General features: G+C 40.4%; 1 protein-coding gene across 2 annotated transcripts in view; it reads left to right on the forward strand.

The window, feature by feature from the left end:
* Positions 1-2,015: 2,015 nt before the first annotated feature.
* PLOD2 (procollagen-lysine,2-oxoglutarate 5-dioxygenase 2) overlaps positions 2,016-17,837 on the forward strand; it is a 97,791-nt gene continuing 81,969 nt past the window's right edge. For both annotated transcript variants that reach the window (XM_037525831.2, XM_037525832.2), the window contains exon 1: positions 2,016-2,167. In XM_037525831.2, coding sequence (XP_037381728.1) covers positions 2,053-2,167 — 115 coding nt within the window. In that variant the 5' untranslated portion in view covers positions 2,016-2,052. The remainder of the gene's footprint in view (positions 2,168-17,837) is intronic.

Below are 17,837 nucleotides of genomic sequence, written 5' to 3' on the forward strand. Positions count from 1 at the left end.
AGGAGGATTTGGTTTCAAAATGGGTTTACTCAGACTGTGATGGGCATATCTGGCTTCTTCAAAAATCCTCTGGAAACACTTGTTTCACACAAGCCTTACAGTTCTGATCTGTGATTCTCAGCACAGAAGAAGTAACGTCAATAGTAACCTGCAATTTTTGGTGCCATCTGTCTGTCTGTCTGAGGACAGGAAATGTTGTGGGAGGGCAGATAGCCGGGCTCTGGACATCTAAGTTTTTGAAGATACTGAAGAACCAGGAAAGAAGAAATCAAGTTCAAGATGTTTGGCAGAGTTCAGGCACAGTATACAGGTGTGGAATTCTGAAGACTGAGATTTGGCCAAAAGACAAGCAATTCCAAGCAGAGTTCTGGGACTCGGGGACTAATGTTTTAAAGTTTTATGGAGCTGTGCTGGCCACATTGAAGGATGTTATTAAGTAACCCATTCCTTAGCTTCTTTCTTCTTCAGGCTAAATAAACCTTATTTGATTCTTCTCAGAGGTCATACTTTCCATTTCTTTATTTGTTACTCTTCTCTCAACTTTCTCGAATTTTCCTCTTTAAAAAAACAGACTAAACCTTCAGAATACAGAAATACAGGCTTAGTCCTGGACACAGGAATTGATTCTTTCTCTAAATTGTCACACCTAGCAATACCTTTTTCAGGTTTTTCCACCTGTTTTTAACTGACCCATTCAGTACTCATCTAGATAGAGATGAGTGTCTAATTTTACACAAAATGTGGCCGTAATGGAACATACTTTATCCCAATAATTTTCTGTGGTAATTTTAAAAACGCAGAGTTGGAAAGGTTATGACTCAAATCTATTTTCCACTTTTGGAAGTTAGAGGTAGAAAATTCCAAAATAAAGCCATACTGCCAGTCTGAGTGTTTTCCTCCATAAGATATGGCATGCCCACAAATATGAGGCAAAATTATCACGTTTTTGCTTAAACCCGTGCTTTTGTTTTTGCTCATTCCAACAGATTAAACACAGCTCTAGATAAAATGTGATGAGAATACACAAAAAAGGAATTTGCGTAGACAACAGTCAAAACTCTAAGTAGGGGAGGACACACCAGGGTGCTGACAGATCTTCCCACAATATCTCTGGGATTCATTTTCAATGTGGAATGAAGGGTAATCTTGTGAGGAAGGCACAATCCCAGGTTACACACGGTGAACTCCGAGTCCCCAGGATTTACAAGCTATTGCTGGAGAGTGTCTAGGGCTTTCCTGGCACAAAAGGAGGAGGACAATAAAAACTTTAGGTCTACAGAGTAAAATAAAATCAGGGCCTTCCTTTACAGGGTGACGAAACTTGCCCCAGCAGTTGAGCGGTGGGGTGAGATCCACTTCCAGGGTTTTGAGTCTGGCAAGATCCCACTCCGCTCAGATTCTGTGGATTTGTTGTCACTTCTGAGTAGCGCAGTATCCAAATCCAGAGAATCACCCCTGAGGCCAGTGGGAAGCTTCCGAAGCTGGGGCAGCAGAGAGGAAAAAGAAGGGAGCACCGCCCGCCACATTCCCCGCGGCTCCTCCTCTCTCCCCCAGGCCCACTCCCTACTTAAGTACACGCTTCCAAGTTCCAGACAAGAGCCCTGCGTGAGGCTCTACACGTAGCCGCAGACAGCTCCTTAAATAGGTCTACGTTAAGCAAACAATTCCGGACGTGGTGCTGAAGAAGGCGAACGGAGGCCACCGCAGGGCGCACGCAGCTGTGCGCGGATCAAGCGGCGGCCAATAGCCGGGACGCGGCCCGCCCCGTCACCTCCCCCTCGGGGGATCCTATAAGTTGCCCGCCGCTAGAGACGCCCGCCCGTCTGTGCTTTTGCGACGGCTGGACTTGGGCCTTCTGCCCTACGGCTGGGGCTGCTGCCCGCGGGAGCGCTGCGCGCACCCTCTCGCCAGTGGCCGTGCGCCCCGGGGCGGACTTGGGTGTGTCCGGGGTGGGGGGTTGTCCTCGCGCTCTCGCGAGAAATGCGCAGCTGCAGGGCTGGAGGGTGGGGGGCTGGGGTGCTGGAGCGGGGGAGCTCCCTCGAAGGGAGGAAGATGGGGTCCTGCGCCGGCAAGTTGCGGCGGCTGCTGCTGCTGCTGGCGCTCGTCTTCCAGCCCTGGGATCCCTGCCTGGGTACAAACTCCGAGAAGTCTTTCAGCATCCCCACAGGTGAGCACTTTCGCAGCGCGCCTGTCTGGCAGGGCTCGGCGGGGTGGGCAGTTCATTCATCCACCGCCCCCTGCTCCGTACTAGCCTCGTGAGCGAGGAGCCTACCAGAACCTCAGAAGTGAGGAGGTGGGGGGCTCGTCTTTCCCCGGAACGTCCGAGGTGAGTGGGGTGGACTGTCTCTCCTGTGGCTGCCGAGTTCTCCCCCAGAACTGCGCTCGGGTTGTGCTGGTCCCGGGAGAAGTGTGTGGGGTGTCAGCGGCTCTAGGAGGTCTTCGCAACCAGAGGAAGCGCGAATTTCCCTTCAGCACAAGTTAAGGTTTTCTTTTGGTCTTGCAGGTCATAGGGATGCAAAACCTTTCCTGCAGCTCCCCTTTCTTCTTTTCTGGAGTTGGCGTAATTTATCCGTGTTGGATGTGGCAGTACTCGCTGTGACCTAAACACGGGGTTCAGTGTACTTTCTGATTGATGGTGACACATTCCTTCCAGCGCCTCGGGAAGCAGCCGGTAACACCTACCGCTTGCCAAAAACAACGCTCAAAACCTTGGTTGTTTTCAGTAAGGCGGCCTGGCTACCCAGTACCTCCAGGCAGCAGCTTTCCTCTTTGGAGATTTGGAGGGCAAGCTGCGCACACATAGCTAGTCCCCTTAGCCAGTCTTTTTCGAAGCCTGGTGCCCTGTCTTATTTTCATAAGCTGGAACTTCAACGAATAGTCTGGTCAAGTTCATGTAAAACAAAACTTTTTACATTTAGGCAGATTAAAGAGTCTCACCACCAGTTTGGCTAAACATACTTTGTTGCCATTTGGCGCACAGGGATGTCCTTGGGGTATTCCTCTTTGCCCTAATGCTCCTCAACTCTTGGAAATTAGATCTTGCATTTAATCGCCTTTCTGCTGTCCTGTTGTTATTTTTAAAACAGTATCTTTTGGCACCTTTTTTGGTAAGTAAAGAAAAGTGCTTTTTCTGTTTGTACTTTATTTAAGGATCAGGACAGAAATTTCTATTTCAGGCTCAAATTCAGAAGTTGGCATTTCGTGTATAATGCCAGCAAATGGGTGTAGCGATAGTTTTGTCTTCATCTAAGTGTTTCGGAAAACTTAAGTGGGCTACACTTCCCATCTTTCTACATTTCTTCGGAACAGTACTTGCTTTGTTAGCTTGAGAAACGTCTGCATTCAGATGAATTTCCATCAATTACTCCATGCTTTTCTTTCAGATATATATGATAGTTTCAAAATGGATTTTTGAAAACTGTGTGAGTCCTTTACATTTGAGCTTAATTTTCTTCCTAACTTTAAATTTTTTCTTTTAGTATAACACCTAGAGAATAGACAAGTTTCAAGTTTGCTTTTAGCAAACCTGGAAATGGAGGCTTTGAAAAAAATTCCCAGGAAAAATGACTTTCTTTGTTGAAACACCCAAGAACATTTACTTGGAAATAAAATAACCCCTAAGGACTTTTCTACTTTTAGAGGGACCTTAAAGATTTTTGCATATTTTATTTTACTTCATTACTATCACCTTTAACTTTTTTAATAGACGGCATATCTTTGTAGCCGCTTTTAAGTTTACTTTAAAAAATCAGCTTCCTTTTCTATTCTGGCTTTTAAGTTTCATGGAGCTAGACAGTAAAGTTTTAATAGATTGTAACATGAGAAAAAGTGAATTTAAGATATGTATATTTTCCTCAGAAAATGACAACATAAAACCCATGCTGAAATCTGATGATTCGTTGTTTTAGGGGGGTGGACATGGGGAATTGGGGTATTGCTGAAATGCAGGAGAATATTAATTCATAGTAAGTCGAGCCAACGTAGCCTGTTTCAGTGTGAATTTTTGTGTAGGTACATGTGAAAAGTTAGTAAATATAGATAGTGCAGTACATTATAACATGGCCAAAATCATGGACTGTGTTCTATTTTGCCCCTTAAATGATACAACTAAAAATTACTAAATTGGAAACATTTATCTACCTTGTGTAAATAGTAAGAAAATTTTAGAATTCTAAGTTGTCTGGTTTAATCGACTGCCGTTAAGGAGAATGATAACCATCTCTAACCCCCATCCTAGCTAGGCTAGAAACAGATTTTCTAGAAATACATTAAACCTTGCTTTCAAAACCCTACTGACATTTTGAGCTAGGTAATTCTTTGAAGTGGGGACTTTCCTGTGCATTGTAGGAATGTTTAGCAGCATCATTGGCCTTTAACCATTAGATGCTGGCAGTTCCCTCCTCTAGGTGTGAGAATTAAAATGTCTCAAAATAAAAACATAGTTAAGTGACTCCAGAAGGATAGAATAGGCTAGCATTGAAAACCACTAGGTTAGAGAAAGATATTTGTACTTGAGGCTTTGTGACTCCCAGTATGACTGGAATGATAATAGTGATGCTTTTTCTAAAGCAAGTCTTTGAAGTGATTTTACTATTTTTTTCATTGTAGGAGGGAATGTGTTCTTTGAATCACATCAGTCAATGGTTGTAATATAGTTTTTCTTAATTTTGGTGCTTTATATTGACCACAGTTGAGAACATTGCTTTTTGGCATTTTTACTCTGACTTCTGTTGGGTACTGTGTTTATTCTTTTTTGGCTGCCACATTGTTCTTAGAATGGTAAGTATTTAAATAAGATTTTGGTTAAAAACAATCATTTATTTCTATACATTCTATAGGAATTTTACCTTAAAATTTTATCCCCATGTCTGGGTCTATAAATCATGTTCATGACCTGATTTACCTTTCCTGTATATTTCTGCCTTCTGGATGAGAGAAGTATTCCCGCCAAGCATTTGCACCAGGTTTTCAGACCTGGCACAACATTTTTGTGTTTTCCAAACTACCTTGACAATTTCATGATCTAAATTGGGCAGAGACCAAGTTTTGGGAAAATATGGCGGAAATGGTTTCCTATGTTTCTTTCAAGACCAGTATTTTTCAACCATGTTCATTTGTAAACTCTTTTTTTTTTTTTAAAGATTTATTTGTTTATTTATTTATACAAGCACTGGGTACAGTCAGAAGCGGGGGAGGGTGAGAGAATTCACCAGAGTCAGAGCAGAGAAATCACCAGAGCCAGAGCGGGGAGCAGAGCAGGCAGAAGGACTGAAGTACACTGCTGAGGAGGAGCAGCGGGCGGCAGGAGAGGTCAGCGCGCCATGTGGGACCCTCCTCTGGTGGCCGGGGAGCAGCCAAGGATTGAACCAGCACTGCAGAGGCTCCGGGGAGCAGCCAGGGATTGAACCAGCACTGCAGAGGCTGCGGGCAGCTTCGCAACCCAGCGCTCAACCGCTGTGCCACCAGGGAGGCCCGATTTGTAAACTCTTTAATTAACACGGGAACATTCAAAGAGGAAAGGAAAGGTTTGTCCCTATCTGCTGATGCAGACCAGCAATTTATGGGGTGCAGAGGAAAAGACCAAGGTCCAGGAGACACCTCTGAAAGGCAGAGGAACTTGTCCTCTGACTGCTTTTTGAGTTTTGGATTCCAGCCAGGCAGAACAACTCATTATCCTTAAACAGACTGTGCCTTTTATTTCATAATGTAAACACACATACACACACACAAACACACACACAAATCCCAGAGAACATGAGGACAAGAAGTGAAAAATGAATTGAGATACTCCTTCTACTCATCACATTGACTAAAGTATTCTAAACATAAACAGACCATACCAAGTGTGAAGATGGGAATTCTCAAACTGTTGGTGGAAGCACAGTATTGTTGTAGAAAAATTAGAAATAGCTAGTGGAATTGAGAATCCTACAATCCTAGATATGTATGTATGGTTCTCCCTCAGATTTCTATATTTGCTTTTTCTCCTTGAAATTCTATTCATTGTTTAAATCTAGCTTCTGGGAAATTTTCCCCATACTATCTTTTGTTTGGCTCTGTTTTTAACTTCTTAATACATTTGGTTTATATAAACCATACCTACTTTGTATGATAGGTGTTTTGGTTAATTATCAATTCTTTGAAATGAAGGAATAGTTTTTTTTTTCTTAATTTTTTGTGCTCCTCGTAGTACATTACTTCTTCTTTTAACACAACCAAGAATCTCAATTTATCTGGTTGTTTCTGGCCCACTCAGAGAATTATGAATATTGCATGCAGTCAGTGAGATTGCTAGCTGCTCTAAAAAGGATTTTTCCTAAAATTTTAACTGAATTCACTGAACTTCCTTTCTCTAACAGGAGAACTTACCAAGGAAACATAAAGGCAGGACCTTGTTTTTGAAGTGGTTGGAAACTTTTCCACATGCTCAATTTTCCGTTCTTCCTACCTTACTCAATGTAATGTCATACCTCCAGAAATACTTTCAGGTGGTTAGATATAATGATATAATGATATTTTTTAAAAGATTAAATTATGAAATGGAGTCTTGAAGTGGATATGTAACTTGCAGAAGAGCATATAGCTGGGAAGTAACAAAAGTGGTACTCGGTGCTCTTCCTTCAGGCCACAGTCTGTGCCTTGCTTTACCTCGTCATTGTTCTATTTGAGTTTGGGGACCTAAAAGAAAGAGTGACTAGGTGTCACAGACCTAGAGAAGAAAAGGGAATCCTTTGCCAAAAGAAAACACACATAATTTTTAGGCTTATGTAAAGGAAAATAATAGGTACAGAATGAAGGAAAACTGGATGGCAACTATGGCCCACAGCCAGATCTGGCAGCCCTAAATAGATATCTGCTTTTTGAATGGCTGGTAAGCTAACAGTGTTCTTTGCATTTTTAAATGGTTGAACATATCAAAAGAAAAATGATAAATTGTGACATGTGAAAGTTGTATGAATCTAATTTTCAGGGTCCATAAAGTAGTACTGGTTCATAGCCATATTAATTTCTTTCACATATTGCTGTGACTACTTTGCTGCTCAAGGCAGAGTTGAGTTGTAAGTTGCCAGAGACTGTGTGGCCTATAAAGTCTGAATTATTTACCATCTGGTTTCATACAGAAAAACCTTACTGATTCTTTCCTTCGGAGATGGCATTCCCTCTGAAGCCGTGGCTAAAGCAGATCCAGTGCTCTGTTGGAAGGAGCTAGAATCTGGACAGTAGCCGCTAGCTCTGGGCATTTGAGAAGCCTGTTTTTCATTTTTGATGTTGCCAGTGAGTTCTGTGGTATTTTGAATTTAAATGTAGAGCTTCTCTGTTATATATTTTGAAAAAAATATGCTTGATAATAAATAGACATGTACTGTAATATAGTGTACCCATAATCAAAGATGAAAACACCTTTATGGTCAGTTGGATAGGGCTGCATAGTTCTTCACAGGTGTGCCTTCTAGAAATATGGTCTAGAAACTTGGTTATAAATTTTGGCTTAGCTCCTGGGAGGAAGTGATTAGTACATTTATCGTCGGGTGTTTTTTTCATTAACCATTGCTATAAATTAGGCTAAACAGCTATTGGTGATTTTATTTATTTATTTATCTTTTAAAAAGATTTATTTATTTATACAAGCACTGGGTACAGTCAGAAGCGGGGGAGTGTGAGAGAATTCACCAGAGCCAGAGCAGGAAGCAGAGCAGGCAGAAGGACCAAAGTACACTGCTGAGGGGAGCAGCGGGCGGCAGGAGAGGTCTGCGCGCCATGTGGGACCCTCCGCCTGTGGCCGGGGAGCAGCCAGGGATCAAACTGGTGCTGCAGAGGCGGCAGGCAGCTTCGCAACCCAGCGCTCAACCGCTGTGCCACCGGGGAGACCCTATTGGTGACTTTAAAGTGACATATTTTTATTTTACATTTCATTAATTTTTTTTTAAGATTTATTTATTTATACAAGAATCGGGGCACAGGCCAGATGCGTGGGAGGGTGACAGGATTCACCAGAGACAGAGTGGGGAACAGAACAGGCAGACTGACTGAAACATACTGCTCAGGGGAATAGCATGCAAGACAATAGAGGTTCGCCATGCCATGTGGATATCTCGATGGCTGGCTGGGATGGAACCTGCATTGCTGAGGCTGTGGACAGCTTCACAGCGTTGTACTCAACTGCTGAGCCACCAGGGAGGCCTTTTATTACTTTTTTAATTTTTGGTGTTCTTGACTTTACTAAACTAAGCTTAAATAACAGGACTAATTTCCAGAGCTACTAAGATTTTTTTTTTTTTTTTTTTTGCTATTAAGATTTAACTAGAGGGTCTCCCTGGTGGTGCAGCGGTTGAGCGATGGGTTGCGAAGCTGCCCGCAGCCTCTGCAGCACCGGTTCAATCCCCAGCTGCTCCCCGGCCACTGGAGGAGGGTCCCACATGGTGCGCAGACCTCTCCTGCCGCCCGTTGTTCTGCTCAGCAATGTACTTCTGTCCTTCTGCCTGCTCTGCTCCCCGCTGTGCCTCTGGTGAATTCGCTCATCCTCCTGTGCTTCTGACTGTACCCAGTGCTTGTATAAATAAATAAACAAATAAATCTTTAAAAAAAAAAAGGATTTTAACTAGGGCCTCCCTGGTGGCGCAAGTTGTTGAGCACTGCTCTGTGAAGTGGTCTGCAGCCTCTGCAGCACGAGTTCGATCCCTGGCCTGCCAGGGAGCAATCCACATGGCGCAGCAGACCTCTCCTGTCTCCTCTGCTGCTCCCCTCAGCAGTGTATTTCAGTAGGTCTGCCTGTTCTGTTCCCCACTCTGTCACTGGTTGAGTCTTCTCGCCCCTTGCATCTCAGGCCTGTACCCCAGCTCTTGTATGCATAAATAAATAAATCTTTAAGAAAAAGATTTTAACCAAGGTATAGTGACTCAGAGCAATTGTTGAATTTATAGAGTGCACTATGATTTGTTACCCTTGTGCTACTTATGCATTACCTTATGACTTAGGTGTTACAGCCTGTGCTCAATATTGATACCACTGAATATGTCCCAGTAGTACAGGATTACTATGCTAATAACTGTCATAAGAATGCACTGTCAAAGTGAAATTTATAATAAAAAATACAGAAACTTCAAATAGGTTTTAATGTTTCTCATTCAGGATAATTTTACTTTAAGAAAAAACTGAAATAGCAGACTCATGCTAGTTTTATACCTAGAGGAAACTTCCATTACATATTTTATTTTCTTATTGAAAGATGGAAACTGCTGTTAATAATTTAAATTTCATTTTTAAATATAAAATTTCTTTATTGAAATGAATTAGGTTAGCATATTAACAAATTTAATTACCATACTGATTCATAGTATTTTTTTTCAGTATGCTTCTTGTATTAGTAGCATCTTATAGCACTTTTTTTTGAAAAATAACAGTCTTTTTAAAATTCCTATTGGAAAATGGATTTATCTTCTGCCTTAAATTTATTTCTTTAAAAGAAATGTGATTGAGAAAAATGTTTAATTTTTAGAGTGAAAATATACTTTGTTTCCTTTTCCTATCTTGCTATAAGATAATTGGTTTTTATGTTTAGTTTGTATAGGCTTAGAGTAAATTGTCTGATGAGGGAGAAAACTTTAAACAAATACAAAACAGACAGTAATTGCTTTTGTTTCAAGAACAATCAACACGGAAATTTTTTCTTTCACTGTTCTTTTGACTTTTCCTCATCTCACAAGCGAGTATCAATTTCTTTGCAAGTTTCTGAGGGATGGGGGTCACTGCCTAATTACTATCAAGGCAGAGTGACAGGGCTATTCTGAGTACCAACTCCCTTTGGGTGGAGGGTACATATTTCTGAAGATTTACTGCATTTATATTCAAAATCTTCATTAGAAATCAAGAAAAATGTCACATTTTATTTTTTATTATTTATTTATGCATACAAAAGCTGGGGTGTAGGCCAGAGGTGTGGTGGGTGAGAGGATTCACCAGAGACAGAGTGGGGAGCAGAACAGGCAGATCTACTGCTGAGGAGAGCAGCGGTCAAGACAGGTGAGGTCTGCTTGGCCATGTGTGTCATCTCCCTTGCCGGGGATCAAACTCATGCTATAGTGGCTGTGGATAGCTTCATAGTGCTGACACTTAGCCCCTTGAACCACCAGGGAGGTCCCCCAAAATGCCACATTTAAACTTCAATAAAATTCAAAGGAAATGCTCATCTAGAAGTACACTTTCTAAAACTTTTAATACAAATAGGAGTTTTGGAGCATAGCTAAATGAGGGACTAAATGCTCAGGAAGATTGTTTCTGAAAAACATGGTTGAGTTTCTGAAATTGTCTATAGTTAAAATTAAATATCATTTATTATATTGATTTTAATATTGCTTTCATTAGTTCAGATATATAAGATCCTGTTGTTTATTACGTTAACATTTGCTTTAGGACTATTCACAAAAATTTAAAGTGAATTCTCCTATTTATTTTCTAGTTATTGCTCATCTGCTTTAAAATTATTTCTAATGAAAAAGAGGCAGGATTGTATCTGATTTAGTGCTGTGGCTTGGTTTCTCTGTGCTGTGAACACCATAAGGGAAAGATTCTTACAGCATGAGGAAACCTTCAAACACAAAGCAATTATTATTGCTTTCACTACTACCCCCAGGGCACTAAAGATAGATTAAATATACACAGTTTCAGAACCAGTGTCTCATTAGCAAGGCTATTTCATTGACTAGTCTGTTGTACTGGTTTGAAGCCACAACTTTTATGGGGCTTTTCAGTGGGAATTGCTTATAGTTGCTTCATTCAGGACTAAGAAGGGAGCTGCTTTTAGATATTATCAATGCATACTCTAACCAGTGCTATAAACATTTTTTTTTCTTGGTTCTCATAGTATACTGAACACTAGCAACTTTTTTGGCATCAAAAAAAAAAAAAAAAAAGCCAAAAAACAACCTTCAGCAAATACAGAATTTAAATTTTCTTTAAACAAAAACAAACAGTTTTCAGGCAGACTAAAAACCCCCCTCATTCCATCACCTGGGGAGGTCTTACAGAGCTGCTGTGCAGGGGCAAACTGGCCCTTTGTGGGGCGTTTCCAGTCATTCCCAAACTAGCTCTGAGATCCCTTGTCTTTAGAGTTTCCCTCTTTCTTGCCTCAGTCTTGCTGGGTTTTCCCGGCCTCCAGCTGGCAGCACAGCTATGACCAGAGTGTCCTGCTTGTCCAGACCCTTTAAAATTCCTGTCTAGAGAAGGACAATTATTCTTTTCTTCTTAGTTCTGTTAAATAAGGTTGGGATTTTTTTAAACAGTGACTTTACTAGGTAGCCAAGGGCAAAACCAAACCAAACCCCAAACTGGAAAACCACCAAAGCAAAGAATTGTAGAGCCTCGGACTTCTTACTCTAGGTGATTTAGTGAGAAGACGTGCGTACCTGGCACATCCTTAGGGTTCATCATTTCTGTGGGCTCTCTCAGCATTTCTTTCTTCATTCTTTCATCCCACTCTTCATTTCTTTCCACTTTCTTTTATACAGCTTTTTCTTCTTTGGGGTTTGAGTCCATGAAGCCCAGGGGTAGGTAAGCATTAATAAGCTGTAAAATAATTGAAAATGCATATTTTGGCCCCTCCCCCCATTTCCTGTTAATATTTCGTTGCTGACCCTGGATCCTGACACAGAGCTTTTAAAACCCTTGTAAATTCCTGAGTGATAGGTGCATCTGATACAGAGTTCCTAAATCCCTTACACTTTCCTGGATGATAAGAGCATCTTTTGTTCTTTTGTTCTAATGTGAGAATTCTTGGACATTTGAAAAACTAAGTCATGATTGGAAGTTCAGAGCTTTCTGTCCTACCCATCCTGTCCATATCTTTTGGACAGAGAATATATATGACCAATCACCTACATGTGCTTCTGGGTTAGTGAGTGTATCTACATGCCAGGAAAGTGGTACTGTCTGGAGGCAGAAGCTTATGCAATTGAGATGGTTTGAATCCTGAGCAAAACATATATGTTAAACTATTTTACAACCTAATAATGCTTATCTACCCACTGACTTCATGGACCCCAAACCTGGGGATGAAAGAGCTGTCATTGTAAAAGAAAGTGGCAAACGGTGAAGAGTGGGATAAAAGAGTGGAGAAAGAAAAGCCAAGTGAGGTCACAGAAACGATGAACCATAAGGGTGCGCCAGGTGTATACCTCCTCTCACTAAGTATGTAGCGTGAGAACTCTCGAGTCTATTTCATCAGCTTGGTATCTGCCCAGATTTGTCCTATTTACCTCTCTCCATCTGATTCTTTATTTTTTAAAGTATCCTTTGTTATAAATTGACAGTCTTAATCAAACAGTTTTCCTTGGTTCTGGGAGTTTTTCTAGCAAATTATGAAAACTGAGGAGGGGAACTTGGGAGTCTCTGATTTATAATCAAGTCAGAAAATATTGTGGGGGCTTACTACTGTAGATTGGCATCTATATTGGAGAGAATCTTATGGGGTTAGATCTTAACTTTGGAGTCCACACTAATTCTGGTCAATTAAATTAGTTTGCAGGACACCCAACTGGTATATGAAAATTGCTCATTATGGGGAAAAACCCACATATCAGAAATCTGATACCCACAGTATCAGAAATACTGTGTGTGAGTAATACAGGGGAAACGTGACCGTGTTTTCCTCAGACATACATAGGTGGACTCGAATTTTTATAGTTTCGCAATGACTTATTAGTGTAACCCTAGTCATTAGATAATGTATTTCCTTCTGTAGTGAAAGTTTTTATGCATTTTGCTTATAGCTCTTTTGATATTGCTTTATTTATTGTTTTTAGTAGTGATTTATATTTCTTTTTATGAATTTATATACTTTAACAAATCTACATTGTTTCACTGACTAAACTTTAAAAATTCTCCGAGAATACATTTTTAATAGACATAACAGTGTTCTAATCGCTTAGATACAAATGTATGCTATAAATAATTCTTATTTTGTGTACTCTGAAGAGTGACAATATTTCAAATTTTAATTCAAGTATTGAGTGGCTATTCTGTATTCTGGGTTATTTCATGTAGGGGAACATAGAGATATATAACAAAACAAACAAAAAAACTCCAGGCTCGGTTTCTGCTCCACATTGAAATTCTAAGATTCTACAGGGAATAGAACACATGAGAATCTGACCAATGAAAGAAGCACTTACTGTAAAGCACCCTGGCCTATGGCAAAGGCCATAGACATCTGGGCGTCAGGAAACCTCGATCTAATTTCAATCTCTCCACTCGCAGACCTTGATCCCTTTACCTCGCCTCCTGGGACTTCTCTGTTATTTGTGATCTTTATAGCTCTGTAATTTGATGTTTCTTGAATTCTAAATGGCAGGATGTTAGGTGGAGATATAGTACTGTGGAACCAGAAAAGGGGCCCTAAGGAAAATTATTAATGTATTTGATCATCCAAAGAAAACAGATACAAAGTTGTTTTGTATTTTAATATTTCAGTTATTTTATCAGGAGCTGGACTTGGACAGGGCTTGATAGTGCTTTTTCCCTAATTAACTTTTGATTTAGGAATAAATAAGGCCAAGAATAACTAGAATTAGATTTGTATGTAAAAATATTCCAAATATTTTAATAGGAGAAGAGGAAATAGTCTGATGTTTATGTAAGGTTATTTTCCGTCTTTTGAGAGGAATCATGTCCTTGTTAGTACAGTTACATATTGTAGCTTTAGATCCTACAGGAGTATCTCCAAGAAATAAAGCAGAATAATTAAATTCTAGGTGCTCTAAATTTTTATATATTCTTCGACTCTACAAAACAGATTCCAAGATGGGGTTAGACATGAAAGGGATTTATTTGGCGAAACTCTGTTGAGGGAAGAAGTCAAATCGTGAAACCATAAGACAAGTTTGAATCTTGTAAAAGAGAAAGGAGGGAGGACATAGATTGGGGTACAGTTCTAGGAAGATTTTGATAAAACCAACAGAGAGTCCTTGAGCCAAAGTCACCCATCCAATGACCCTGTGCCTTCAGGTTGTTTTTTGAACTTCAGAGCCTGGCCATGCTCCTTACTGAACAGAGCAGTCCCTGGGAAATGCTCAAGCCTGTGTGAGCATGTGCTCTGGCTCACCCACATTTCTGAGCATGGCAGGTAGAGTTGAAGTACACTTACATTCTCCAGAGTCAGAATCTCAGAGGCATGTTTTCATGATCTCTACAGATAGCCAGTGGGCTTTGAACAAACCTTGAAGCAGGAAGACTCGTGCCTTGCTTCTAGCCTGAAAAAGTGCAAACCTGGAAGTCAAATCTTAAGGCCAGTACAGCACCCAAGGGGCCACATACCATTTACAAAGGAATTTTGGCAGCTTGGCTTAGTGTAGTATGATAGAGCATCCAGAAAGCTGTCTGGGAATGAATTAGGGAATCCACAGGATTCTGGTGTCAGGAGATCCTAAATGACATTATAAACCAGAGACTGGATAACAGTGTCAGTACACAGTATCTGAAAACTAGATATAACTAACCACACCTCTCCTGATATCAGAGTATATCACCCAGTGTGCACACAGTGAGAGGCACTACAGCATACCAAGAGACAATGTGAACAGGGAATGCCATATCTCTTTCTGTGATTGATCTTCTATAAGGGGTGGGGACTTCAGTAACTAAGGATGAGTGCAGATACAGATGTCTGAACATGGAGGGTAAGGAAACTAAGCCTCTGTGCCCACATTCAAGGCCCATTTACTTATGTTTTAGTTGTGTCTTCCATGATAAACTCTAGCTGTGATGTGGTGCCTGACACATATCTTCCACCTTCCCCCTTGCACCAAGGGGTTTGCTGTTTTTAATGCCTCTGATAACATGAGTTATCTGTCATCTCTTCCTTTACCTGAGTTCATTTTTTTTTTTTTTTTGAGACCAGTTAAGATCTCTGTAAGGCAAATTTCTAGTATACAGTGCAATATTAACTATACCCACCCCACTATACATTAGATCTCCAGGAGTTATTCATCCTGCATGTAGGAAGGATATGAAACTCTAAAGGAAATGAAATTACTACCTTAAGGAGAGAACTGAACCTTAGTGTTCATTGCAATATTTTTCACGATAGACAAGATATAAAAACAACCGAAGTGACTGTTGACAGATGATTGTGTAAAGAAAAAATACATTTATAAATATTTATAAATGAAAAATATATGTAATAAAAATCAAAAATACTTTTATTTTTCTGTTTCAGTACAGCTTAAATCATATTGGTTAAAAATACGAAGTTAAAAAAATTCATGAAATGTGCTATTTCAAAACTGTAGGCACCCCTCCAAATTATTCCTGGAACAGTTATCAAATCATCTAGTTCTACTTTTTAGATTCATTAAATATCTTTAAAATATAATCACATATAGTAAACAAGAAATATGTCAATAAAATCAGTTTGTATTTGTGTGTGGTGTATATATGTGTATGTAGGTGTATGTGATTTTAGTCACGGAGATTGCTGTTAAGAATGGCGTAGGGGGCCTCCCCTGGTGGCGCAGTGGTTGAGTGCTGGGCTGTGAAGCTGCCCGCAGCCTCTGCAGCGCTGGTTCCATCCCCGGCCACCGGCGAGGGTCCCACATGGTGCGACAGACCTCTCCTGCTGTGTCTGCTGCTCCCCTCAGCAGTGTATTTCATCAGTCTGCCTGTTCTGTTCCCCACTCTGGCTCTGGTGAATTCTCTCACCCTCCCGTGCTTCTGACTGTACCCAGTGCTTGTATAAATAAATAAATAAAATCTTAAAAAAAAAAAAAAGAATGGTGTACGAAGTTGGGATGGCTTTTGATACTGACTTTTTCTTTGATATACTGCTCAACTATTTTACATGTGTTTGCATCTCTGGAATGGAACAAATCTAGTGAGTGGTAGTATGAGACTCAATCTTTGGAGGGGATAGTGCTGCCCATAGTTTTTCCTCTTTTTCTGACTTTGTCCCCCTACTGTTTACAAAATGACTTTATGTAAATAAGAGTAAGCAGTTCAAATAAACAATCCAGTTAAAAAGGGACAACGTATATGCACAGTTCCCGAAAGAGGATGTCCAGAAGGCCAGTATACATGCGAAAAAAAGTTTATCATCAATTCCAATAGGAGATATGCAGATTAAAACCACAATGAGTTATTACCTCACACCTTTGAGAATTGGACATGTTCAAAACATCCCCAATAGTAAGTGTTAGAGAAGAGGATATGGGGGAAAAGGAACCCTATTACACTGTTGGTAGGAATGTGAACTGGTGTGCCCATTATGGAAAACAATGTGTATTTAGTTGAAAACACCAAGATGGGTTGAGGAATCTCCACACAGCTTTCCATAGTGGTTGGACCAGTTTGCACTCCTACCAGCAGTGCAGGAGAGTTCCTTTTTCTCCACATATTCGCCAACATCTGTTGTTGATAGTTTTTTTTTTAATATGTGCCATTCTCACTGGTGTAAGATAGAGCTTCCATATGATCCAGCAATTCCACTATTAGGTATTTACCCAAAGGACACAGAAACATTAATTCCAAAGGGCACCTGCACCCCTATTTTCATAACAGCACTGTTTACAATAGCTAAGCTATGGAAACAAGCCAAATGCCCAAAAACAGATGACTGGATCAAGAAGATGTGGTACATATACACAATGGAATGTTACTCAGGAATCAAAAAAAGATAAACTCATGCAATTTGCAGCAACATGGATGGAGCTGGAAGGGATCATGCTCAACGAAATAAGCCAGAAAGAAAAAGAAAAATACCAGATGGTCTTACTCATAGCAGGAATCTAGAAAACCTAAATAAGGGACCAGGAAAAAGAATAACTATAAGAAAGAAAAAATCAAAATCAATGAACAACTGTAAACCAGAGACAAACTATTGGGGGGGGGCGGAGAATGGAGGGATTGGGACAAAAATAAAGGGGGTGCAATTGTATTGTATGGGGAATATAAAAAGAAAAAAAATAAATTAAAAAAAAAATTTAACCCCCCCAAAAAACCCAAAAACAAACAAAAAAAACACTAAGAAGGGACCTCCCTGTTGGCGCAATGGGTTGAGCATAGCACTGTGAAGCTGTCCGCAGCCTCCACAGCGTGGGTAGCCAGGGAGATTCCAGCATGGCTAAGCAGACCTCTCCTGTTGCACCCGCTGCACCCCTCAGCAGTGTATTTTCGGTCTGTCTGCCTGCTCTGCTCCCCACTTTGTCTCTGGTGAATCCTCTCATCCTCCCGCACCTCTGGCCTGTATCCCAACTCTTACATAAAAATAAATAAATCTTTAAAAAAAAAAGTTGCCTCACCAACATCTCATTGTGGCCCTCTTAAAAACAAAACAAAACAAAACAAAACACTAAGATGGGAAATACCATATGGCCCAGCAGTTCCATTCTTGAGCATATATCCAAAGACTATGAAACCATCAACACTAAGAAACTATGTTCTAAAATGTTCATATGACATTATCTATAATAGCTAGGGAATGAAATTAGCCTAGATGTTCATCAGTACACCATTGGATATAGTCTGTCCAAACTGTGGAATACTGTTCAGCCATAAGGAAAGATGAAATGAACCATTTGCAACAATATGGAGGAATTTTGAGAGAATCACATCAGAATAACAAAAAATACTGGATATTTTACATAGCAGACAATTTAGTAAAGTAAGATATTTACAAAAACTAATGGGTATTAAGAAACACTGTGAAGGGTCTGGGGTTAAAGGAGTATAGGGAGGTCAAAGTTTAAGGAGATATAAGGGATCATGGTGGGGGAAAGCAAAGAAAAACCATAAAGTAATAGAAGTATTACATTTCACAACCAAAAAATGCCTTGTTAATGGGTAGGGGAGGG

Source organism: Talpa occidentalis, unplaced genomic scaffold (assembly GCF_014898055.3).
Source record: "Talpa occidentalis isolate TD23 unplaced genomic scaffold, MPIMG_talOcc4v2.1 talOcc4.4, whole genome shotgun sequence".
Classification (NCBI taxonomy): domain Eukaryota; kingdom Metazoa; phylum Chordata; class Mammalia; order Eulipotyphla; family Talpidae; genus Talpa; species Talpa occidentalis.